At 46.7% G+C, this 27,049-nt stretch overlaps 2 protein-coding genes across 3 annotated transcripts in view; one reads left to right on the plus strand and one right to left on the minus strand.

Annotated features, from left to right (window-relative positions):
- Window positions 1–27,049, minus strand: part of LOC147618897 (protein RETICULATA-RELATED 1, chloroplastic-like) — an 83,599-nt gene that overhangs the window by 31,870 nt on the left and 24,680 nt on the right. The window contains exons 4-6 of one of the 2 annotated variants that reach the window (XM_086774000.1): window positions 3,083–3,152; window positions 2,886–2,965; window positions 2,179–2,243 (exon numbers count right to left, since the gene is read on the minus strand). In XM_086774000.1, coding sequence (XP_086630126.1) covers window positions 2,179–2,243; window positions 2,886–2,965; window positions 3,083–3,152 — 215 coding nt within the window. The remainder of the gene's footprint in view (window positions 1–2,178; window positions 2,244–2,885; window positions 2,966–3,082; window positions 3,153–27,049) is intronic. The other variant, XM_086774001.1, reaches the window with a different exon arrangement.
- Window positions 21,796–24,156, plus strand: LOC147618898 (uncharacterized). Its single transcript, XM_086773996.1, has 3 exons — window positions 21,796–22,891; window positions 23,022–23,337; window positions 23,445–24,156. The coding sequence occupies exons 1-3, from the start codon at window positions 21,939–21,941 to the stop codon at window positions 23,901–23,903; spliced, it is 1,728 nt and encodes a 575-aa protein (XP_086630122.1). The 5' UTR covers window positions 21,796–21,938; the 3' UTR covers window positions 23,904–24,156.

Below are 27,049 nucleotides of genomic sequence, written 5' to 3' on the forward strand. Positions count from 1 at the left end.
ACTTTCAATCGGGTGTAAGTTGTGCTCAAATTTCTGCAAGAAGCTTATATAACTGGTGACTTGACCCAGGAATGGGCTTGGACTTGTACTTTATGGTCATTAGACTAATGTGACTTAGGCACGGCGAACTCAACAATCCATGGTTTCCTGTTGTTATGATTCATTTCCATGTTCAAGGCATGCTCAACGATGAAAAGACTACAGGTGGAAACTCTAGACATCCCAACGGTTATTGTGGAAGAGAAGCACCCCTCCTCCTCTGCGTCCAAATTTTGGAACTTTAAGGCCAAATGAGTCATCTTGTTTACAAAAGTACATGTTGCAAATTCCGCTGTAAATGCCTTTACTCATTCTCAAGGCAATTGAGATATTGTGGTGGCAAGAAACCCAAGGTCCTCATCAAAATTGTCCCACTTGTATACAACAACTTGGGTCATAGGATCCCAGGTGGTAGATAGCCAGTCGTGCCACCATGTGCGAGTAACATGACTTTGTCCTTCTCGGACCTTTTAACTACCAAAAAATCTGCTTTAAAACTAATGTAACCACAAATGCATAGTAGAGGGCACGAGTTTACCATCATCGAGGATACCTCGGCAAGTTGTTGAAGGATATATATGAACCCCCCGACTGGCTTTAGGCCCAAGATCCTTCCATAGTTACCGCCCGTAGGCGCATTTCACCGCTCATAGGCGCTTTTTTAAGCTCTAATCTCATGAGCTTTGCATCATCAGAGAGACCATCCTGGGAGTGTTGATTAGCTCCCCGCTAGTGTTGGTGACTACAGGTTTCTTGGAATTGGAGGTCTGGGAAGATTCCTCTTGCGGAGTTTTCTCTTCCCAGTGGGTGGCTCAATGGTGAGCAAAATCAAACCATCCACTAAGAAAAACAAACTTATGGACCGAACTGCACACAACCTCAACATAGCCTTAGCTCTAATAAATAATACCAATGTTACATGGGCTAGTGGAAGATGCGTGATTAATGCATGCAATTACGTCCTTGGGTACGTTAAATTTAATGCCACAAAGTGAAGAGGAGAGAGATGGTACACCAAACACACGATTGGGTTCCAATAACCCACTAAGGGCCAGCCGTTGCTGTGCATACAAAGGGAAAACAGAGTGCTCACAACAAAGGGCTAACGGATTGCTGCAAATGCTGGGCTTAAATGGCTCAATGGAGGTTGCATCACCCTTTGGCCCTTCCTCATACACGCGCGCGCGCACAAACGCACAATCTAAAAACCTTTCGAAACAGAACTCCAAAAGCCATGAAACGTCAAAAACCTCTGTGACTATGCAACTTTCGGTGTATTTGCTTTATTGCTAGATTTGAAATGAGGGCCTGACTGTAGAATTTACCTCCTCTGATGTCCATGCGGGCTGAGTTTTGGATTGAACAGGAGGCCGGACTGCTCACCCAAGCGGGAACTGTGCACAGGCAGGCTTTATTCTGGGCTGAAAAGTTTCGAAAGACTAACGCAAGGCTGAACAGCAAGAATCTGAGCAAAATGCAAAGCTGCCATGCATGGACTGCTCCAAGACTACTGGCTGGTTGGGCTGTTCCTGAGGTGCTTTACTTGATGTCTGACTGCCTAATTACCCGCCCGGCCTACCGGTCCCCCTAGACATGTCCAAATTTGTCCATACTTGTCCAGATGGGCTGCCCGGATAACTAGCCTGTGCATCTGAATTGTCCAACTACTTAGTTTTCCTACCAAATGTCCACAAACATGTCTGGTGCCTGGCACTTCACCTAATAACCTGCCTCGACAATTGTACATACTTCAGTTCCAAGTGGATTACAAAACTGTGGAGGACTTTGCATTAATTGACTGATTGGTCTACCCTGATGGTGGCTGGTGACTAGAACTCACCAAATGCTCAGTGCACATCACTAACTCAAAATTTGCACTTTACAGTACAGAGATGTCCACATGACACCCAAGTGCAGTGGGTGCACACGTGACCCAAAAAAAAAATGTGGATATATTTTTTTCTCTGGTTTAGCTATCTCACTGTCTAGCTCCCACAATCAGCAAACCCACTCAGTAGTTGAGTTCAGCTCAGCACATACATAAACATACCCTTCTAGATATTTAATCTCAAAACGTTTCTTATACTTTCAGACCCATGTAAATATTTTTCCTTTGAAGGTGTGTAAGCAGTCACCTACCCCACAGTGCTGCACTCTTTATAAGTGGTGGTACAGGTACATCCTCCTTAGATTTCTTCACCTTTCTGAATGGCACAGTGCAAAATCTATATAAGAAAGATTTCAAAAGAATAGGCAAGCAAAAATGGACAAGAAAGCGGAATGACGGTGGCATTCTAAGGGATTTTACACACATCTCCCCCCACACTGGTGCCCCCCAACATTCCCTCGAACCTTCCACCCTCCATGCAAAACTCCTAGCGGGCACGAGCTTCCCTCCTTCCACCACTTTACCTGCCACCTTGCCCCTCTTTCCCTCCCCTTCTACAACCCCTCCTCAAGTTCCCTCGCCACCTCCTTCACCAACACCACCATCACCCCTTCATCCCTCCATCTTGGATTGGGCCTGCCCATGCCCCCCCAAGATCTTCCCTCTACATTGCCACGTCCACCCCCTTTCCTCGCCTCACTCGGCACTGCCCCCTCTTCCTCCAAATCCCCTCCACCTCAACCACCTGAACCCACCCACCTCCCTTCACCCACCCCCCTGGAGGAGGGCGAGATCCCAACCCAACCCCCACAGGAGCAAGAGGAGGTGGATCCCCCCCTCAATCCATTCAACTCACGCGATCCTTTGGACCGCACAGAGTTCGGAGTGTGTGTAACACATTTAATACAAGTCAAGAGCCACACACAACAAAAAGAAAGAGTTTCTTGAAATATCATACCGCTTTAGTAGCATTATGGAGTTTGCAATCCCTTGGCCTACTATTCCACAGCTGAAGCCGACTGCTCCATACTGAATACTCTGTCATCATGCACCTATGATTGCATAAGGAAGACCGCAATCATAGAATCAAATAATACCACATTACAACAGCTGGACAGAACTTTGAAGTTTGGAGGCATTCCATGGAGTACAAACCTTGTAAAAGTATGAGGCAATCCTTTGTTGGACTGAGAATCTCCTGCCTGGAGTCGCAGCCTCGAAAACACTGTTACCACACACAATCACCACAATAAATAGAAGGTTAACGAAGAGGAGTGAGACAAATAAGAATCATAAAGTGCCACAAAGTGAAAATATGCATTATGCATTCAAACAAACTGGACCGATTACCAAAGCCTTTCTCAAGGTGTAGACAATGGGGGTGAAAAAAGAAAACAACAGATAGCACATCCCCCCTCTTCACACACACACCCCCCCCCAAAAAATAATAATAATAATAATAATATCCATCCATTAATAAAGAAAAAACCATCTAAGGTGACAGATATAACCCCTCTATTGTAGGTCTAAACAAGAAAAACAAACAAAAAGAAGGGGGGTTCCCTCTATGGCTAGCAGCACTCCAAGGGGTCAGCCAAGTAGCACATTGAGGGCTTGTAATGCCAAGTAATCCCAAGGTCCAGGGCTTAAAATGCAAAGGAAAGCTATCATCCGTTCCTACATAGCTTTGGAGCTGCGCTGAAGGTGCTCCCAGCAGCCATGAAGGGTATGACTGAAGCCCACGTCCAGATCGAGCAGACACTCTCTACAATAGGAATGGCAACCCCTTCTATGGTCTTGCAACATCAAGCCCGCCCAAATCCTGTGAGCTGCTAGGCTACTGATCTTCTCCCGGAAAAAAATTACGCAGTGTGGAAGTAGCTTGCTGTGTTTCAAGCACTTGGCTGCCCACTATGACAGCTATCCTCTTGCAGGTCAAGTGTAAAGCCAAACATGTGCAGTTCCAGCGAGGTCTGTCTTAATGGCAAAGAGAAGCAATTGTTAGTGATATTCTTCGAATAATACAAAGCCCCTTGCATGCATAGGGAAAATTGGTTACAAGATTCAGCACAAACAAGAAAAGGGTACCTCAAGTGTGCCTTTGTGCTAGAATAGATTTGTGAGAGGGATAAGAACCCCGCACAGTTTTGTAGCCCACATGAAGTTGACATGTTACATCCCAAGCCCGCTCCGCTATCACTTTCTGAAGCAGACCTCCAACTCCTTGCCCAATGCCTCCTCAATGGCTTCTCTAGAAACCAACAATTGAGCTCCAGGCCTTCGACGTGGAGGCACAAGAGGTCCACCTTTTCCTTTTCTTCCACCTCAACCTCCCAGTTGAGAGGGAGATCCACCATGAGGGTGTTTGCCTAAGCACCAAGCAAGTGCAAAGTGGACATATTGGTGGCAAGAAGCCATGCCCTCCTAGAGTGCTTGAGGCCTCGGATGGACTGCCGCTACTCCCTGTCCAAACCTGCCCTTGTGCTAGATTGAGTCCGTCCGCACCACTCTTGAGGACATTAATGTTAGCAGTCATCTCCTCTGTACACACTGTCAGGGCCTCTGTTGTAGGCGTGCCCGCCCAGTTTTGGTGTACCCCCATTTTTCCTCACTTCCATGTACTTTTCCCATTTTTTCTGGGTGTGGGAGGGCTGTCGGCTGTCTCTGTTTGCAAGCCGACTGGTTGTTTGATACCCGACCTGCTGTACAGCCCTGGCCGACATCAGATGTGCTGGCCGACTGGGCTTATTGCTGGTCGTGGGCATCTGGGCTGCTATCGGCTGTTTTTGTGCTGGCCAACCAGCAGCCTGGGGCCATATAAAATGGCCCCTTGCCCCCCCACACTCTCCATTGTATATTCCGCGATTTATTGGTGTATATAGCAGAGTTACACTAGCTTCTCTCTCTCTTGCATCTGTGTATTGCTCTCTACAGCAGTTGTCTTCATCTCCGTTGTGCATTCTCACGTGGTATCAGAGCCCAGGTGGCTTGAAGCTTGGAGACAGTGGGACGTCAAGGGTTTGCTGATTTAGGTGCTGATTGGAGACTGTTTTGGGCTGTAGATCGGGTAGAAGGCGGCCATCACTGTCACCTTGCATTCTATTTGCAGCCTCTTCTTCTTCTTTTTTTCCCACCCAGCCTCCCTTCACAAGACCTTGTGAACCCTTGAGATGGCAGATTTGCTTGAGATGGCTGAGAAGCACGTGAAGATCCTGACACTCCCCACGTTTCCGGTGGACCGTCAGTTGGACGGGAACAACTACGGCATATGCAAGGTAATCATGGAATTTGTTTTGGAGTCCTATGACTTGGCTGATTTCATTGTTGTTGGGGTTCCACGGCCAGAGGTGGAAGAAGGGGAGTTACCCTCTATTCGGAAGGAACGGGAGGCACATGCATAGTTATGGGATCGTGTTAATGCCCGAGTCCGTTCTTTCATCTTCCTCAATTGCACACCATAGGTGATCAATCACATAAAGCATATGACGTTGGCCAGAGGGATTTGGCAGCATTTGGCTTCTCTCTACAACAGGGTATCACCCATGAAGAGAATCTCCTTGGAAGTTCAGATGTGGGTGATGAATCCTGCAAAGTCGTCGACGATGCGGGAGCACATCAACAAGCTGCGAGCTCTTCAGTAGGAAGTTCTCTGCAAGAGAGCAACAACAAGAAAGTCTCCTCTAGACTTGTACATGCTGATCTTTGTGGTAAGATGTCTACTACTACTCTGGGTGGTTCTTATTTTTTGTTACTCATCGATAACATTAGTAGGAAGATGTGTGTGTATTTTCTTCGGGATAAGGTAGATACTTTTGGAGACTTTGAATTATAGCATAAGTTGGTCAAGAATGAGAGAGGAAAGAAAGATGTTCCAAGGTCATCAAGGACCAAGTGGAATGCCAAAAGTAGAAAAAGTGTATCTTCCTAGGGTACAATATGAAGTCAAAGGGTTACAAACCGTACGACCTTGAGGCAACTTGCAAGGAAGATAGTGGTTAGTTGTGATGTGGTGTTTGTGGAACAGCCCCATCAAGTGGAGGAGGAGGCTATGTCCACTTTATCTATCAACGAAGATGTAGCCCATAAGACACAGCCACCAATTGTAGTACCGCAAGTCCCCACTTCAATGTCGAAGGGGAGGCTTGCACCCGATTCAAAGGAAGTGGAACCTGAATGGTAGGCTTGCTAGCCTTCTTGTTGATGTAGAGTTGTACAATGGCTGCAACTTTGTACTTGATCCAAAGATGAAGGGAAAAGAGACTTTATAAAGCTAAAATTGGAGTAATAAGAGAGTTGAAACCTCATTTACAGACTTGTTGCGATAATGGAAAGCATGGGAAAAGGTGGAAGATGGAGTAGTTACATCATGTGGAAGCGTTGATGGAGAGGTAGGGGTTGTATCCAAGTGGTGTGGGCTGCTTTAGGGTGAGTAGGGACTGATTTACAGCAAGGGAGTTGTGTGTAGAATGAGACGAAAAGGGTTGTATTTATAGGAAAAGAGAGCTTCAAGGCTTAAGAGGGAAACTAAGGCTGAAAAAGACAAGTGTCCAGCCACATGTTAGAGGTGGGACAAGTGGAGGGACACTTGAAAACTCAAGTGACAAGTGTTGGGATACTTGTCCATTGTCCATTCTTCTAGAACACTTGGAGATCAAGTGACAAGTGTTGGGACACTCGTCCATTCATCTAGAACTTTCTGTGGTGAGGTGTCAACTACCAAAAAATAGAAACCTCCAAATGCACAGTTAGAATGCAAAAATTACTAAATAAAGTAAGTGCTTCCTAAATTTTAGGAAATCTCTATTTTTTAGGGTTAGCCTTCTTAGGGCAAACCGAGGTCCCTATTTTTTAGGACCCGGCCCTAGATTTTAGGGACCCCCAATATGGGAGTCAAATGAAAGCTCTTTCCGTCCACATTCACAAAACAGTAATGGTTTTTCAATCTAATGCATCTAACTCATGTTAAATGAAAATCAAGCAATCACTCTAACATAGACTTTAATTGGTCATGCCATCTTATAGATTGTAACTGTCTGTTCTGGCGGATCTAGCCCACACTCCCAGGCATCAATCCTTTCTGTGTGCGAGCTTGACCTTGGTATGCTTGAGTTCCAGCCATAGGCACCCAATCAGGTCATATAGGTGGAAGTGTGCACTATCCATGTTCTAGCCCACTGCGTGGACCCACCATGACCTATCACCACTCACCAGTAGCCAGCTCCTATGCACGAATCTATCCAAATGAATGGATTTTCTTGCTTATCTAAATTCAAAGGAAAACATGAAAAACATAGAAGAAAGTATAATTATTACGAAGGATACAAAGAATTCTTTCTTTCATTTTGTGTTGATTCATGACAGCGCTCTGGCTTTCATTCAGTTGTCCTCGGCTGAAAAGCTTCTTTGTATGGTTAAAGAATCCTTGGATAAGACTGCATGAACTTTTCATCTACCCATTTTGCATCCGTTGAGGATAGATCTTTGAATTTCAGAAAAACTTCAAAGTCACAAGGCCACTTCTGCTGGTCTGGTCCTTGTGAAACAATATCTGTTCTGGTTCTAGAACCTATTCAGTTTCTTCCACCGAAGGTGGATCTTCAATGATGGGTTCTTTTGGTTCTGGTCCAACATAAGGCTTTAGCAAACTTACATAAAAAGCATTATGTATCTTCCAATGAGGTGGAAGATCAAGCCTGTAAGATACTTCATTGATCTTATCAATAACTTTGAATGGCCCATAATATCTATTGGACAACTTTGGAAAAGATGAAGTTTGGCTGGTTCCCTGCTTCAGACGGCTTTTATCAAATTTCAGCAAAATATAGTTGCCCTTCTCGAAGACCAAATGCCTTCGACGCTTGTTAGCTTGCTTCTTTTGTCGCTCTTGAGCCGACCTGATTGTGGAGCGGACTTGATTCATTGCTATTTTCAAATCTAAAGCAAACTCATCAGCAGCAAAAATCTTATCTTTGGTGCGAAGAATTGGTGGCGGAATCACTTTACCTTGTATAACCTCATTTGGAGCTTTTCCTATAGATGAATGCATTGTATTGTTGTAGGCAAACTCCAGCAAAGGAAGGTATTTCTCCCACTGGGTCTTATGTTCACTAACATAAGCTTTGAGCATATCAAGGAGTGTGAGATTCATGACCTTTGTTTGCCCATCAGTTTGAGGATGGAAAGAAGAAGAAAACTTCAAGGTAGTCCCCAAGTTTTCAAATAAAGCCCGCCAAAAGTTGCTTGTGAACTTAGAATCTCTATCAGATATTATTTCATAAGGCATCCCATGTAATCTAAAAATGTGTTGGATAAAGAGCCCTGCAACTTGTGCAGATTTCAGTGTTTTATGACAAGGAATAAAATGTGATTGCTTGCTGAATCTATCAATAATAACCCAAATCATGTCATGACTTTGTGGAGTTCTTGGAATACCTAAGATGAAATCCATAGTGATGGATTCCCAAGGACCATCTGGAACTGGTAAGGATTGCAGTAAACCAGGAGTCTTTTGTCTGTCATACTTGGATTTTTGACAAACCAAGCATGACTCTATGAAGTCATGGGTGTCTCTTCGAAGTGTGGGCCAGTAGAAGAAAAGCTCTAGTGCACTCAAAGTGGCTGCCCTTCCTCGATGACCTGCATATGGAGGTTGATGACCTTCTCTCAACACTTTTTCTCGAAGAGGAAGAGTGATACAAAGGCGATTATTCACCAAGAGATAACCGTCTCTGATAAAGTAATCTGTATGAGACCCTCCTTGCTATAAATTTGCCCAAACAGCTGCAAAATCAGCATCTTTCTCATATGTGTTCTGCATCTCTTGAAACTCTTCATGATGGGCCACTGTCATGGTTGAAATTTGAGGGACTCTAGAAAGTGCATCTGGCACTACATTATGCTTTCCAGGAGCATAATCTGAAAATGAAACATGGATAGGAAGTTTTCCCATTTCGCATGTTTTTCTTGTAGATGCCAGTTTTGAAATACTTCAAGCTTTGATGATCAGTTCTAACCAAAAACTCGTTGCCTAATAAATAATGCTTCCAAATCTTTAAGGCATGTACCACAGCTAATAATTCCTTTTCATAAATGTCACACCTTTTCTCTACATCATTTAGCCGATGACTTTCAAAAGCCACAGCATGGCCTTCTTGATTGAGAACTGCTCCAATGCAATCTCCGCAAGCATCTGCCTCCACCTCAAATGGTTTTAACAAATCAAGAATGATGAGTATGGTCCTGAAGTGAGGACTATTTTTAGCTTTGTGAAGTGCCTTCTCAGCTTCCATCCACCAAAAAGAGCTTTTCTTCTTTGTCAAGTCATGTAGAGAAGAAGCTATATGTGCAAAATGCTTGATGAATCGACGGTAGTATGAGCACAATCCAAGAAAAGATCGTACCTCATGCACATCTCAAAGATCTCGCCATCCTTGAGTAATTCTAATCTTCTCAGGATCCATTTGAAGGCCTTCAGAAGAGATGACATGTCCAAGATAATTTATCTTATCCATAAAGAACTCACTCTTTTTACCATTGATTAGAACCTGGTGTTCTTGAAGAAGTTGCAAAACCTCTTCCAACTGTTGGTGATGTTCTTCATTCTTGCTGAACACAAGAATGTTATCAAAGAATGTACCTACATATTGGCGATGATCTCGGAAGATGTGTTCCATCATTCGGTTGAAGGTAGCCGATGCATTGGTCAATCCAAAGGGAACGACCAAGAATTCATAAAGACTGAATGAAGTGCGGAAGGTTGCCTTATGGACATCTTGTGGTACCACCCTGATTTGATGATAGCCGCTCTTTAAGTCGATCCGACTGTGAAGATCTTGGAGCCTCCTAATTGATCCAGAATGTCATAGATTCTTGGGAAGCAGTTCTTCACAGTAATCTTGTTGAGAGCTCGATAATCAATGCACATTCTAAATGTGCCATCCTTCTTCTGAACAAGGAGAACTGTTTGGCCTAATCAAGCCACGGCAAAGTAGGTCCTCCACTTGTTTTCTTATTTCTTCTTGTTGAGGTCGGCTTACACGGTATGGTGAAAGATTGGGAGGAGAGCTTCCAGGAATGATATCTTGTTGAGAGCTCGATACTCAATGCACATTCTAAATGTGCCATCCTTCTTCTGAACAAGAAGAACTGGGGAGCAATAAGGAGAACTGCTTGGCCTAATCAAGCCACGGCGAAGTAGGTCCTCCACTTGTTTTCTTATTTCTTCTTGTTGAGGTCGGCTTACATGGTATGGTGCAAGATTGGGAGGAGAGCTTCCAGGAATGATATCTATTTGATGGTCTTCCGGCCTTTCTGGTGGAAGTTGATAAGGAAGATCTTCTGAAAAACAATCTTTGTACTTTTCCAAAAGCTTTATTTGCTCTTGGTTTTGAACATTCATATTTTCTTTTCTATTATGGACATCATTCACATAAATCAAACAACATTGCACACAATCTTTAATGGCTCGAGAGACTTGCATATGGCTTACCATTCGTATGTTAGAATGCGCAGCGGAGATGATGACCAGATCTCTGGGAACACGAGCAAAACGCAATGCAAAAAATCACAGCACAAGAGAGAGAGATAGAGGCATGTAACTCTGCTCTATATACACAAAAGAATCCCGGAATGATACAATGGTGCAAGGGGGCTGGGGGCCATTTTATATGGCCCCCCAACAGCAGTCGGCCTGCTGTAGGGTAGCCGACAGGACACAAAAACCCCACGATTGTTGAAATGCACAATTGGCCAGCAGCAACAAGGGGGGTCTCGGCCAGCATCAGGGAGGTCCACGACCTGTGCAGAGCAGTCGGGCACCTCCAGAGTCTCCACAGATGCAGTCGACCAGGTTCAAGGTCCTCCTGCCACTACAAGACTGCCTTCTATGCCACAGAAAAATAGGGAAAAATACGGGGAGTGAGGAAAAATGATAAGACACCTACAAAGGACGGGCACACCCACAACAAAGGCCCTGGTGTATATGTATAGACAGGAGATGACTTCTAACACCCCCTCTTAGCTCCTGGCTGTGAAACCAACCACAGGGAGCTGGGGTGCCGCTTGAGCAAATCCTGAGATAGCGACTTCGTGAAGAGGTCCACCGTACTATCCTTCGTCGAACAGAACTCTAGCAAGATGTCATCAACAACGATCTGTTCACGAACAAAGTGCCTCTAGATGACCATGGGTTCCTCCAGTGGACTCCATCAATCAATCCCCCTCCTGTGTACAAGAGTCCATGATCCTTCACATGCCGCAGAAACCACAGGAAACGCAATCCTGCCTCCCAAAGAGTCATCCGCAACCATGAGCTCAACTGCCTCATCAGGAAGCTCCTATCCAATCTGGTGTCCATCAACCAGATCAATGAACCATTCTGCTTCTGAGTCAAAGAGGCATCACACTGCTCACAAGGATCAACACCTGTTACGGTGCAAAACCAAGTCCTGGAAACCTGCTGAAGACCACGCAAGGCCTTCTGAAACCTGTCAACCACCCCCTCTGAATCCGGAACCACTAAGCCTGGAGTATGCACCTCCTTCTGCAAGTAATCAACTGCCACCTACCTGGCTTTCCGAAAGGTCCCCGTGGAAGAAACATCCTCATCTACAAGAGGTTCTTTGTCCCGAATACTACGAGACATTAGAGCAGAAGTTACCTGTTCAGTTTCCTCTAACTGACAAACACAAGAACTACCAACATCAGTACTGGAGAGTTCCTGCCAACTGCTGCCATCTACTGGCAAGCTATCCACCATCTGGTCCCGGAAAGCCTACACTGCAACGTATCCACACTTAAGTGGCCATTACCAGACAGCCACTCATTACAAACCTGAGGACCTGGGAGAGAGAGTACTGAAAGCTTGTAAACTCCATTCTCCACTCCACCTTCCCAAACCACCTGGCCTGTTGCTTTGTCCCGGAGAGCAACAAAATGCTCATCAAACGCCACCCATACGCCAGTCTTGCAAACCTAATGCACTGACAACAGATGAAAACCAAGTGACGGAACATACAACACCCGGGAGGAATGCTTCCCTCCTCTGCCATCGTGAACTATCTCCATCCTGCCCTCACTGTGAACTAGGATAGTGGATGTATCCCCAGTAAGAATGTGACCAGAATACTTGGAGAGATCCTGTAAATCTGAACGGGAAGGAGTCATGTGCCTGGAAGCACCACTATCTAGAATCCACTCCCAAGTATCCGTTGCAGAGAATCCTCCAACCTGCCTAAAGAAAATGAAACATCGGTGGCCATCACCTCCAGGTGCACAAAAGCCGGAGTCTTCATGATTGCTGCTGAGGAATCTTCACCCTTCTCGGTCTTTCGCTTGGGACACTGCCTCCAATAGTGGCCTTTCTCGCCACAATCATTACAGGTCCTAATCCTCTCTGCCTTTAGTTTCTCGCGGTTGGTAACGGACTTCTTCTCAGAAGACTTCTCCGATGAAGCCTTCCCTTTGCCCATGTTACGGCCTTTCAATCGTTGGCCAGTTAAGGCCTCCGAACCTCCACCCTGAGGAGGGTTCGTGAATCGTTCCTCCTGGTCCAAGACCATGGGCACAAGCTCCTCCCACATGATGATGCTGAGCCTGCCACTGGTAATCAAAGACGAGTAAAATGCTGAGTACTGAGAGGGCAAGTGTGACAGCAACGTTATGGCCATGTCCTCTGACGATATCTCCTTCCCAGCCTGAAGAACTTCCTGCTGAAGAGCCTGCAGCTTGTTAATATGCTCCCGCATCGTCGACAACTTTGCAGGGCTCATAACCCGCATCTGTACTTCCAAGGAAATCCTCTTCATGGGCGATACCCTGTTGTAAAGAGAAGCCAAATGCTGCCATATACCTCTGGCCAGCGTCATATGCTTTACATGATTGATTGCCTGCGGTGTGCAGTTGAGAAAGATAAACGAATGGACCCTGGCGTTGACACGATCCCACATCTGTGCCTGTGCCTCCCGGTCCTTTCAGATCGACGGTAACTCCCCTTCCTCTACTTCCGGCCGTGGAACCCCAACAACGATGAAATCAGCGAGGTCGTAAGACTCCAGAACAGATTCCATCATAACCTTCCAAATGCCGTAGTTGTTCCCGTCCAATTGACGGTCCACCGGGAACGTGGGGAGTGTCAGGATCTTCACATGCCTCTCGACCATCTCAAACAGATCTGCCATTGCGGGGATGTACTCTGAAAAGGGTGGGTGGGTGGGAACAAAGAAGAACTAACACCTGCAAGTGGCTGTCCAGCAAATCAGCCCGCCGTCCTCTTGCTTCTCCTCTTCCCGAACAGTCCACCAATCAGCAACACAACAGCCCCCCTCTTGCTCACACAAATCCCAAGAACTATCTAAATCCTAGGCTCTGATACCATGTCAGAATGCGCAGTGGAGATGATGACCAGATCTGGGAAAACAAGAGCAAAACGCAATGCAAAAAATCATAGCACAAGAGAGAGAGATAGAGGCGTGTAACTCTGCTCTATATACACAAAAGAATCCCGGAATGATACAATGGTGACAAGGGGGCTGGGGGCCATTTTGCAGTCAGCTTGCTGTAGGGCAGCTGACAGGACACAAAAACCCCACGACTGCTGAAATGCACAGTCGGCTAGCAGCAGGGGGGGTCGGCCAGCATCATGGAGGTCCATGACCTGTGCAGAGCAGTCGGCCACCTCTAGAGTCCCCACAGATGCAGTCGGCCACGTTCAAGGTCCTCTTGCCACTACAAGACTGCCTCCTATGCCACAAAAAAATAGGGAAAAATGGGGGAAAAATACGAGTGAGGAAAAATGATAAGACACCTAAAAAGGGTGGGCACACCCACAACAGAGGCCCTGGTGTATATGTATAGACAGGAGATGACTTCTAACATGGTATGGTGTCTCCGCTTACTCTAGCTTGGATTTCGTCCTTCTTGCCTCTATGCTTGAATTCCACCTTCTTTTTCTAGGAGTAGAGAGCTGAATCTACCTATGATTCCAAGGCATGCCGAGAATCACATCATAACCATCAAGATCGGCGATGTTGATCACTGTAGCCTTGTAGCTGGAATTTCAGCTTGCTGATGTAAGGTACAACTGTCTTCTCTGCATCTCCATCATCAGGATGAACAGCTTGGTGCAGTTCCAATGGAGTATCCATATCTTCATTCCTTAGGCCACGCTCTTTTGCTAATTGCCAAGAGATGAAGTTCTCATTGGCTGCAGGGTCTATCAAGAAAAGAGCTTGCTTTCCTTGCATTTGACCCCAAGCCTTCAATAGTTGGCGCATCTCTGGGGTGTGAGTTATGTTCCCCACCACATCTCCTATCGCATTGATTGTGACTCGTGGTACGGAGTTGTTGGAGGGTTTGTTTTGTCCTTTGTTGGGACAATGTTTGGAGATGTAACCTGGCTGTCCACACTTGAAGCACTTCCCTTCTTTCATGTAGCATTGCTTTTCTTCTTTCGAGATCTGCATTGTTTGGGAATACATATTGGAGCGGAATTGAGGGGCATTGGAAGGTCCATAAGGCCTCATCTTCTTTTGAGTTGGTAGCTGCCTTTGCTGCTGTTTTCCCCCTTCTTTAGTGGCTGAATTATCCTCCTTGTCAAAGGACCTCTTCTTTTCATTCTTTTGAAGCACCTTGTTGTTGCCATGTTCCATTTCCCATGTCTCTGCATGGTCTATGAGTTCTCTCAAATTGGAGCAGCGATAATGATTGAGAGCAGTACGAAGTCTGAAGTCTAGGCCACCTTGGAACTTCCTCATCTTTTCAGAGTTGCTGATTTTCTTTAAGTGTTGAACCTTCAAGAGTAGCTCCCAAAATCTCTTCGTATAATCATCAAGAGACTCAATCTTTCTTTGCCAAAACCGATCCCACTCCATCTTCACATCTCTTTTGAAATGAACGAGAAGAAATTGGGGCCTTCAGCATTCGAATAAAAGACTTCCAAGATTTTGGGGCAGCATGGTCACATTCCAACTCCGTCTACCAAGTGTGAGCTAAGTCGATCAAATGAAGAGCTGCAAACTTGATCTTTTCTTTTTCTTTATAGTTATCATGACCATATAAAATTTGAAATTGACGAATAAACTTAAGAAGAAGATCGGTGTTACGAGAACCATCATACGTACTAAATTTGATCTTCTTTTCAAGCTGGGATAAGGATTCGGTCTTCTTTGATTGCCTTCTTCTATGCCCAAAACTTCATGTTGAAGAAGTTGAAGAGGAAGATGGAGAAGAAGATGGTGATCAACGATGTTTGCAAGGATGTTGATGAGACTGCCTTTGATAGCTTCGTCCACGAGAATGGTGTGAACTCCCATCTGATGAAGAAGAGGAAGAAGAAGAAGAAAACGTTCTTGATGAAGAAGAACTTTGACGACGCCTCTTTGATTGTTTTGAGACTGATTGGCCTCTCTCCTTCTTCGCACTATTCTTCTTAGTAGCCTCCATATTTGAGAGTTGCTGACGAATCAATTGATTTTCCTCCCGAAAGCTTTCTATTGCTTTCAAAAGAGTACTCTGCTCTCCCACATGGTTTTCGTGGGTAGCTTGAGTCTCCATGTGGATGAGTATGATTATGAAAACAAGCAAATGCAAAGAGTAAAGTCAACCTACACATGTAACTAAAGAAAATACTAATTGCAAGAGCTACCAGTGTAGGGAGTATAGGATCAAGCCAAAGCTCTGATACCATTGTAAGCGCCCCGTACAATGTGGTATGCTTAACAATTAATATTCCCATTTATTTTCGATGGTTATTCACACTTAAAATAGATGAATAACAAAACTAACTTCAAATAACTCAATGCTGAAATTAATTACAACACATGTACATAAGATAGCAATACATATTGGAAGTAAAGTTGAGAGACATATGATGGAGCCAAATTGAGGGTTGAAGATGGGCAACCCCTCCCCAAGATGGGAATTTATTTCTACTCAATTCAAGTACTTTACGATTGAGTTCGGTTACGATCAACCTGAGAGTGAAGAAGAAGTAATCTTCACTCTCACACAGACCATGTAAAAGTCTATGCTAATGAACATACAAAAACAAGCAAGTATGCAAATGCATTTTCTTACAATACATAGATAGTGAGAAGTCCGAATGGGAGAGAGAGTAATCAGCCTTCTTGTTGATGTAGAGTTGTACAATGGCTGCAACTTTGTACTTGATCCAAAGATGAAGGAAAAAGAGACTTTATAAAGCTGAAATTGGAGTAATAAGAGAGTTGAAACATCATTTACAGACTTGCTGCAATAATGGACAGCATGGGAAAAGGTGGAAGATGGAGTAGTTACATCATGTGGAAGCGTTGATGGAGAGGTAGGGGTCGTACCCAAGTGGTGTGGACTGCTTTAGGGTGAGTAGGGACTGATTTACAGCAAGGGAGTTGTGTGTAGAATGAGAGGAAAAGGGTTGTATTTATAGGAAAAGAGAGCTTCAAGGCTTAAGAGGGAAAGTAAGGCTGAAAAAGACAAGCGTCCAGCCACATGTTAGAAGGTGGGACAAGTGGAGGGACACTTGTGGAAATTCAAGTGAAAAGTGTTGGGACACTTGTCCATTCTTCTAGAACACTTGGAGCTCAAGTGACAAGTGTTGGGACACTTGTCCATTCTTCTAGAACTTTCTGTGGTGAGGTGTCAACTACCAAAAAATAGAAACCTCCAAATTTAGCAAGCACAGTTAGGATGCAAAAATCACTCAATAAAGTAAGTGATTCCTAAATTTTAGGAAATCTCTATTTTTTAGGGTTAGCCTTGTTAGGGCAAACCGAGATCCCTATTTTTTAGGACCCGGTCTTGGATTTTAGGCACTCCCCAATACAGAAGTCAAATGAAAACTCTTTCCATCCACATTCACAAAACAGTAATGGTTTTTCAATCTGATGCATCTAACTCATGTAACATGAAAATCAAGCAATCACTCTAACATAGACTTTAATTTGGTCATGTCATCTTATCGATTGTAACTGTCTATTCTGGCGGATCTAGCCCACACTCCCAGGCATCAATCCTTTGTGTGCAAGCTTGACCTTGGTATGCCTGAGTTCCAGCCATAGGCGCCCAATCAAGTCATATAGGTTGAAGTGTGCACTATCCATGTTCTAGGTGACTGACTGACTGACTCACTATGGCTGAGAAATGACCTACGTAGCTCGTGCTTGACATATCCTGGACTAAGGATTACAATGGGTCACGGCGTATGACAAATATCATCCTAAAGGATACTAATATTGTACAATGTCGCACTGATGAGATGATGAGTCATCTTGTCACCATGCACAACAGTGCAGAGTGCATGCGACATTCCCTCCTGCTTAGCTTGGCAACAGGTTCATGGCTTCCAAGTAGTCCACCAACAACTGGGGATACTCTTGAAAGAAGTCCTCGTCTAGCCAAACGGCTTCATGGGTACCTCAATCTCGGAACTTCGTATAGAACTGACGTATTGGTCGACCGGAACCATGCTTCCAATGATGAAGAAGGATCTACTCAAGCTCAATGACTTCTGCTTTGTCTACCACGTTTGGCTGCTGTTCATATGAAACATCAAACACTTCTGCTCCAACATATGGTTTTAGCCAAGAAACATAGAAAATATCATGCATTAGGCAACTTTAACTTCATGGAGACATCACTTATCTTTTGAACTATCGGAAGGGGTCCAAAACTACGAAAAGAAAGCTTGGGACAGTGTTTGCCCACTTGTTTCAATCTCTGTTTCATGATGCGCAAATAGACCCAATCCCCTTCCTTAAATTGAACATCTCGTCTAGACGTATTTGCCTGTCTGCTATAAGCTTCCTGTGCTTTGGTCAAGCGGTATTTAACTGACTCAATGATTTCGGAAAATGCTTCCATTGTTTTGTTAGCCTCAAGAGATGGAGACTCCATTCTCATCAAAAGAGAAGAGAAACGGCAACCAAAGGCTGCCTTATACGGAGTCCGTCCGACACTGGATGAATAAGTATTATTCCAGATGGCTTGGACCAATGGAAGATAATGTTCCCATTTGGACTGCTGGTCATGACAATATGACTTGAGAACATCAAAGGCCAACTGGTTATAGATTTCTGTCTAGCCGTCTGTCTGTGGATGAAATGCACTAGACAACTGTAACTTGGTTCCAAAGTTTTCAATAATGCCCTTCAAGAATGTGAGGTAAACTTGAAATCCATGTTCGATGTAATGGTGCTAGGCAAACCATAAATGGAGTACCAATGCTTGAGAAAAAGGCGGGCTACGTCCTCAGTTGTGGCTATATGCTTGCATGGGATGAGCATGCAGAACTTATTGAAGCGATCCACAATGGTAAAACACCGAGTGTTACGGGGTCCAGTGGATGCTGGTAGAGGCCCAACAACTCCATAGAAATGTCGATGAAAGGTACATTGGGGATAGGCAAAGGTTGAAGTAACCCAGCCTTCTTTGTATGTGGAACCTTAACTTTTTGATAAATCTTACAGGCTTGAACATGTGAATACACATCACGCCTCATTTTTGGCCAATAAAAGGACCGTTCCAATTTCTCGAGGGTACTGTTGATACCTCTATGTTCTCCAACTAAGGAGTCATGGGCATCATGGAGAAGAGCTGCTCGCTTTTCCCGAATGACACAGAGGCGGTTCTTGTAGAACAACCCTGTACTGAATAATGGCCAGGCTCAGATGTGAGGGCCAAATTGTATTGAGTACCAAACTCAGGAGAGTCGACATACTGGTCTTTCATGCTATCTAAGTCTTTTCCCATGATTTCGAAAATGGTAGACTCCTGCAGTGCCTGGATGCTGGCCTTTCGACTAAGAGCATCTACGACTGGGTTATGCTTACCAAGGATGTACTCGATCATTCCTTCAAATTGTTGGAAGAGCGGACTCCATCTGGCTTCTTGCCGATCACTCCACTGGGCACTTGGTATGGTTTGAAGCCACTTAAGTTCTTGGTGGTCTGTTTTGACTGTGAAAACCTGTCCATAAAGGAAAGGCTTCCAATGTTTGAGCATTGTGATCACATCCAAAAGCTCCTACTCATAAACCGAATAATTCTTTTTTGCGACATCTAACTTTCTACTGTAGTAGGCCACGGGTATATTGTCCTGCCGGAGAACTGCACCTATGGCTACATTGCTGGCATTGGTAATAACCTCAAAAGGTTCATCCCAAGATGCTAACTTCAAAACAGGCGCTTCTGAGGCAGCTTTCTGGAGTGCACGGAATGCATCAAGTGCCTTGCCTATGACTGTGACTTTTTGTCTACGAGTCTTCACCCCCTTGAGCAAGTCGGTGAGAGGTGCTACAAGGTTGGAAAACTGGTGAACATGGGTACTGTAGACTTGGCAAGGACCTACGAAAGAACGGATCTCTTGGGCGGTCTGAGGGATGTCCCAATCCAAGATCTCTTGAACCTTTGAGGGGTCCAATCAAATCCCATCGAAACTGATGATATAGCCCAAGTATTGAACCTCTTTAATGCCGAAGATAGACTTTTTGGCATTTATGTAGAGTTCATTATCTCGCAAAAGTTGCAAGACTTTCTCCACATCTTTCTCATGCTGCTCTGCAGTGGCTGGGGGCTGAAAACGCAAGGAGGATGAAGTATGTATGCTGGCCAGCTGCTGTGTATGCTGTAAAAAGCAAGGTTGATGAAGCTCTGATGCTGGCCGGCTGCAGGGAATGCTGCGTTTTGCTGATGCGTGGCTGAGAGTGTTGGCGATGATGCTCCTAGCTGCTGAAGGATGAAACGCTGGCTGAAAACACTGAAGGATGTAGTGATCTAAGGGCTGAATGACCGATCATTTATGCTCCTTGTGCTGAAGGATTGACGCTTGTTGACTGCATATCTGAGATGCTTGGTATGATGCAAGTGAATGCTATTTATACTATCCTTAGGCTGGTCGGTTGGCTCCCTAGAGCTACACGACTGAATCTTATAAATAATAAAGGATATTAATGGTATTTAAATGCTGAAATAATATTATAAAATATGGGAAAAAATGCCAGATAAATGCTAATAAATATCCTACAAATACCAAATGCTATTTCAAGGCTTCTGCAATGGTCTATGTGCAATGGATGAATGATATGCAATATGCAGAATGCTTTCTAATGCAAACCCTAAGGTTTCTACTGACTCTACATGCATGAATGATTCTCTCCAAGTAGGTTAAGAGACTTGACTGACTAACTATGTAGGCATATGCTCACTTATGGTAGTGCTATGTGTGAACAGGGCTTAACCAAGGGCACTTTTTCTCATGAGCAGCTGGGCTACCTTCGGTCAGAGTTTTGGTGTCTGACATCTCCTCCCTTCCTAAGGTCATTCAGCTACCTAGGATAGGGGGGGGATGGATTGATCAGAGAGTGGAGTTCTCGGGGCTCCCGAACCAGTGCTTCATTTGCAGGCAGGTCGGTCATCTGGCCAAGGCCTGCTGCCCTCGCAGGAGACCCCGACCCTCACCACAGCAGCAGGCCCCTGATGGCCCGCCCACAGATGCGGCTCGACAGGCTGCCTCCAGGACACCTGCTCAGGCCACAGAGACCTCGGAGTGGCAGTCTGGACAGGGGCGCCGCCGAGGGAGACAGCCCCAGCAGCACGCCCAGAGACCGCTACAGCAGCAGCCAGAGTCTCAGCCTCACTGGGTTCCCGTGAGGAACAGTTTTGCTCCCCTCCAGGAGGAGACCCCTGCGGCGACGACTGAGGACCAGGAGATGCCAGCACCCCCTCCTTCACCCCCCCCCACCCCCGTCCCCTCCCACCGCCTCGCTTCCACCTTTGCCTCCTCCCATCCCCGCTCCGGTTTCGGCAGCGGCTCCCTCTCCACCCCCCTCGCCCCCCCCTCCTCCCCCCCCCGCCCGCCTCACCTTCCCGGGAGGCCCTGGCAGTCCCCTGGCGCTCACTTGCAGTCTGGAGGGCGCTGAGCACCGACCTCGCTCGAGCACCACAGAGGAGACCTACCATGCCGATTCGGGCTTCACGGATATCATCTATCCGCAGTCGGCTGAGTCGCCTCGGCATTAGACAGCGCTCGGAGGCTTTTGATTACGCCTTCACACGGCTTTTTGGAGAAGAGGGCCCCCATGTGCCAGCACCCATCCGAGTTCATGTAGTGATACCTCCGGCCCGCGGGCATAGTTTCCAAAAACGGCGTTTCTGGAGCACCGAAACGCCGAAACGTTTCGGAAACGTTTCCAGAAACGGAAACGGCGTTTCCAGCTTTTATTTTTTTCCAGGGTTCAAAAACTCGCGTGCTCTCTTCGCCGGCATTTTTCGCTTCTTTCCGCCGCCTGTTTGGAGCTGCTCTAGCCATCTACCTTGCCCTCTACTCCTCTACCTCCACATCAGCCCTCTACCACGCCCTCTACCTCTCTACTTGGGGCCTCCACCTTTGCCATCTAAGCTCTACCAAGCAAGAAGGAGTCACACCTTGCTCGCAGCCTGCAGGACCAGAAAAACAGCCTCCACTTCTCGAATCTCTCCGAGTCTTCCGACCTCGAACCGCACAAGTAAGTAACATGGCTCGGACTCCGGATCCTTTTTGGCAGCATGTGGAGCAAGTGGGGGCTTATGCAGGATCTGGTGGCTCCAGGAAATGGAGATGTAAATATTGTGGGTTGGTCAAAACGGGGAGTGTCACCCGTGTGAAGGACCATCTTGCTCATGTTCCAAACAAAGATGTAGGGCCATGCCCCTCTGTTCCTCTAGATGTTCGGAAAAGCCTTGAAATGTGGAGGCAAAAGCGTTTTGCCGTTCCCAAAGAGGAAGTATCTACAGCAATGGGTGGTCAAGAGCATGAAGCTGGTTCAAGTCAAGCAGCAGCAGCAAAGAGGGCCAGAGGCAAAGACACAGGATCAGATTTCTCCTCTACCTCAGTGTCGGGTGTGCATGCAAGGAGGACTCCTTTGCCAGGTGATGTATCACATTCACAAGACACCCCTCCAAAAAATACTGTACAAAGGGCTAGCATCCAAGCAGGATTTCAAAAGCAAGCAATTGCAGAGGCAACTAGGGAGCTCACCCGGATGTTCATACGGTGTGCCATTCCCTTTCATGTGGCCAAGACAAATCAATGGAGGAAGACCATGAGGGCCATCAGCCGCATTGGATGCGAGTGGGATGGCCCTACATCTGAGGCTCTGCGGACACGAGAGCTAAAGCGGGAAAAATCATGCATAGAAGTGCAGCTAGAGCCCTTGAAGGAAACATGGAAAAAGTATGGCTGCACTATATTGTGTGATGGGTGGTCAGATGTACGCAGGAGAAATGTATACAATGTTTTGGTGTCATGCTGCAAAGGCACTATGTTTTTGAAAGCCATTGATGCCTCCCTCCCAGGTCTCACAGTTACAGGTGCATTTATTTGGACACATATAAGGGAGGCTATAGTGCAAGTTGGGCCTGAGAATGTTGTGCAGGTGGTGACAGATAATGGAAGTAATTGTAAGTCTATGGGCTCTATGCTAGAGGATGAATTTCCAGCCATTGTGTGGACCCCTTGTGCATCACATAGCCTCGACTTATTGATTGAGGACATAGGTCAAATACAATGGGTTGAAGCCATCTTTTGCACCGCACGAAGCATGGTGAAGTTTGTGAAGAAGAGGCCAAAAGTCTTGAGCATGTATCGGGCCTACAGCACTCTTGAGCTATTGCAGCCTGCAGCCACCAGATTTGCATACATGTTCATTGTGCTTGAGAGACTCCTGCGAGTCCGCAGAGAGTTGGTACGCACTGTCTACTCAAATGAATGGCTAGAGTGGGATGAGAGAGAGAGCCCCAAGGCAAGAGCTTTTGTGCGTGATGTCATGAGAGAGGAGTGGTGGGTAGAGGTTGAGGGGTTGATCAAAACTCTCAACCCCATCTACACAGTGTTACGCATTACAGACATGGAGGGCAGTACTCTAGGCCTTTTATACGAGTACATGGACAAGATTGGGGAGGCTCTCAACAAGCAAGACTACTTGAGAGCAGAGCAGTAAGTCTCCTCAGTCATGGCTACCCTTGCTTTACTTCTTATCTTTATTTTACTCTTGAGTCTTTACATTGGTCTCGACTCTTGACTCTTGTTTTTTGTCCTTTTTTATCTTATGGTTTGATCTCTAAAGGGTTGATGAAATCAAGGCTGTGTGGAATCGGCGATGGGATTGGTTTCACAGGCCGATTCATGCAGTAGCACATGTATTGCATCCTTTGTGGCGAGATGAGGAGCAATACGAGAACGAGGAGCTAGAAGAAGGCTTCATGACATACATGAGGAACTTGACATCTGGTAATGTGCACATGCTGAAATGTATAGAGGATGATCTCTTGGCCTTTCGCAACCAGACAGGGAGCTTTGGTCGAGAGACTGCAAAGCTTCGAGAGACTCAGCTACAGCCTGTCTCATGGTGGGAGAAGTATGGAAATTGTGCTCCCACGCTGGTAATTCACTACCCTTAACTACAGTTTACATAGTACACTGTACAATGTGCATCTTTCTTGTTTCCACTTAGTTCTAATTTCTAATTGTATGTGCATTTCAATAACAGAAACGCATCGCCATTCGAGTGCTCTCACAGGATTGCAGTTCGGGTCCATGTGAGAGGAATTGGAGCACTTGGGCCCTCTTCCATACAAAGAAGAGGAATAGGCTGAGTACCGCTCAGCTAGAGCGGTTGGTGTTTTGTCATTGCAACCTCCAGCTCCTTGAGAGGAATGCCCGACATCCGGAGCCTTCACAGGTGAATGTGGATAAGATCGACATCATGAGGGAGAGGTTCATCCCAGAGATCCCACAGAATGAGCGTGATATGTACACCTTGCTTTATGAGGAGCTGACAGTGCCGAGCCACAACACCCGCTGCACCACCCATTCTCAGAGGCAGAGGGGGGGATCCATCGCTTCCACTTCAGCAGAGGCAGAGGACCATGATCCTACCATTTCTTCATCTGAGCCTGACTCTCATGAGTCGGAGGATGACTCCTCCATGGATGATCTTGATGAGTGATTTTTGGAGCACTTAGCTCTAGGATTTTGTCATGCCAGCAGCTGCTGCCAGCCTGCCAGCCACATGGATATTTTTTGATCATGTTTTGTATTTACTATAGTCTATACATATGGATTATGGATTATGGATGATGGATGATGGATGATGGATCTTGTTTTGTATTGACTCTTTTGAGGCTTGAGCCTACAGTTGTCATTTCTGAATTTTGATCTATCATTTGAGTCTTTGACATTGAACTTGTTACTTAAGCAAAGATGTATTTTTCAAGCTTTTGTAATGTTTTTATTAATTATATATGTATGTATTAAACCCTAAAACCGAAACTCCGTTTCCCCGTTTCTTCCCGAAGGCCGAAACTCCGTTTCCCGCCGTGCTCCGCACCCCCGTTTCCGAAACTCGTGGAAACTATGCCCGCGGGGAGGAGGCACTTGATTCAACGGTGGCCTTCTCGTTCCCTCTATGTGGCCCTTGCGACCGGGAGTGGACTCTAGAGCTCGCTCTTAGCACTTTGAAGACTCAGGCAGTTGAGTTTTCTCATCATGTGAGCGATCTGGAGGTGACAGATGTGATAGGCCGACTATGGGAGTTGGCTCATTTTTTCTTGGATCCCGGGAGTGTGGATGCCTCAGGGATTCGTCATTTGGTCGTTCGCATAGTGGCAGACTTAGCACGCGACCCTGGATATGTATGTATACACGAGGTTGCTCTGTCAGAGCGGGAGGCAGTCGCCATGGGCCATAGCCACTGGCGCCTGATCCGTGATTCTTGCAGTACACCGGGTGGGCAGATTCGCAGCCGCTCGGATGGGGACTACTCTCCATCCAAGCCGCTTGCGAAGGCCCGCCGTACGGCTGAGACAGCATCCACCTCAGCAGGTCATCCATGAGGATCATCTCATGGAATGTACAGGGCCTTGGCGGAGCACATTTTATACGCTATCGTGGTTGCTTGAGGCAGGAGCTTCAGAGATGCCTGGTTGGTGGCAGCATTGATATTTTGATGATGCAGGAGCACCACTTGGGTGAGAGCAGGATCCGGAGATATGGTTCGGTGATGCCTGGTAGATGGGACACCTTTTGGTCTGCAGGGTTTGGTCCTTTGGGTGGACAGGGAGGAGTATGCATGGTCATTGCAGATGTATGGCGGCAGGCCATTGTGGATCGAGGGATCATTGTGCCTGGTAGAGCACAGTATGTCATTCTGAGGATGCATGATGAGCTATTGGGCGTGCTCAACGTCTATGCGCCCAATCATGCTAGTGCAAGAGCAGAGTTCTGGACCCAGGTTACGGATGCATTGCCAGAGGCCGCACATTGGTGTGTCGGGGGAGACTTCAACATGCTTGAGGACCCGGCCGATAGGGTGGGAGGCAGTCATGTTACAGTGCACGGCACGGAGCTTGCAGCTTGGGACCGGTTTTGCATGTCACTGAGGATCACTGATGCATGGCAGCATGGGGCCTTCTCCCGCTCTCAGGACAGTCTTAGTTTCTCTCGGTCGGATCGCCGGCAGGGAGGGACTAATCTATCACGGATTGATCGCTTTTATGTGGGCGACTGGTTAGGGGAGCGAGGGGGCTCCGTCGGCATTCTCGCTGGCACCTCATTTTCAGATCATGCACCAGTTATCTTGACATTGGAGGAGAGGACACGGGAGCCCAGCTTGCAGTTGAGGATCCCAGAGAGGGTACTTACAGATCCCAGTCTCGCTGAGGACATTGAGAGGATCTGGCATGATAGTCAGTGCTCTGACCAGGATGCAGCAGGCCAGTGTGCCCAGGGACTCATCGAGCTTATCTGTTTTCTGCACGCTGCAGCTTTGACACGGCTGGGAGAGATTCGCGAGCGGTAGCATCGGCTAAGACGCAGCCTTGCTTCGCTACAGCGCCTTCAGGAGCAGCAACCTGCATGTGAGTGGGTGGCGTCACAGCTGAGCCAGGCACGCCAGGAGGTTAGAGAGGCAGTGGAGCAGAGACATGAGTTTTACTATCGTCGTCAGGCCTCACAGTGGACACAGCTTGGTGATAGAGTGACTGGGGAGTTTTTTGAGATCACTGGACCTCGCCATGCTCGAGCAGGAGTCCGTCAGCTTGGTAGACCGGATGGATCGATAGCTACTGAGCCCGGGGAAATCAGAGCCATTGCCACTGCATTCTATAGAGACCTGCTTTCAGCGGAGCCAGCCCACTGAGGATCGAGATGCTTGCGGACAGACTGTGTGGGCCCATGTGCAGAGGAGGGTCACAGATCGTATGCGTACAGTTCTTGGTGCGCCTCTTTCAGAGATTGAGCTTGCCGAGGCCTTGAGGGTCCTGCCCGCGACATAGTTGCCCAGGGGAGGACGGACTGACGCCGGCCTTTTTTATGCGCTATTGGGACCTTTTGGGGCCAGGCCTCCGCAGGGGCTTTCAGTATGTTTTGGACACTGGGGCGATGCCACAGAGCTTTTCAGAGGGCTTGATCTTTCTTATCCCCAAGGGGGAGGGAGTATCAGATGATATTCGGCATTGGAGGCCTATTACGATCCTCAATACTGTCTACAAGGTCTTAGCAAAGGCCTTGAGTTTGAGGATCCAGCCCTTCCTGGGGGAGTTGATTCATGCTACCCAGACAGGATTCGTCAAGGAGCGCAGTATCCTTGACAACATCTTTACTTTCTAGGAGGCGACGGCCCGAGCTAGATTTCTTGGCGAGGACTTGGTCGTGATGCTTCTCGATTTTGAGAAGGCATACGATAGAGTTGATTGGGGTTTCTTAGAGGGCACTATGCTTCGCCTGGGCTTTGAGCCAGGATGGATCAGAGGGGTGGCGGCTCTATATTCCACAGCTCGTAGCCAGGTGTTGATTGCAGGAGGACGGGGGCCGAGTTTTGAGCTGACCAGATCAGTCCGTCAGGGGTGTCCCCTCGCCCCTTTTCTTTTTCTCTTCTTTGCGGAGGCTATGAGCATGTATTTGACGACAGAGGAGGTTGGTTTGAGAGGACTCCAGCTCCCAGTCTGGGGGGAGGACCTGCTCGATGCTGAGTTTGCAGACGACACGGGCTTATTTTTGCATGGCCAAGAGGCCAATCTTCTTCGGGCAGAGCAGTCGCTCCAGGTTTTTAGTGCAGCTTCGGGAGCATTGATCAATTGGCGCAAGACAGTGGCC

Source organism: Cibotium barometz, chromosome 34 (assembly GCF_041138505.1).
Source record: "Cibotium barometz isolate CiBa-2024 chromosome 34, ASM4113850v1, whole genome shotgun sequence".
Classification (NCBI taxonomy): domain Eukaryota; kingdom Viridiplantae; phylum Streptophyta; class Polypodiopsida; order Cyatheales; family Cibotiaceae; genus Cibotium; species Cibotium barometz.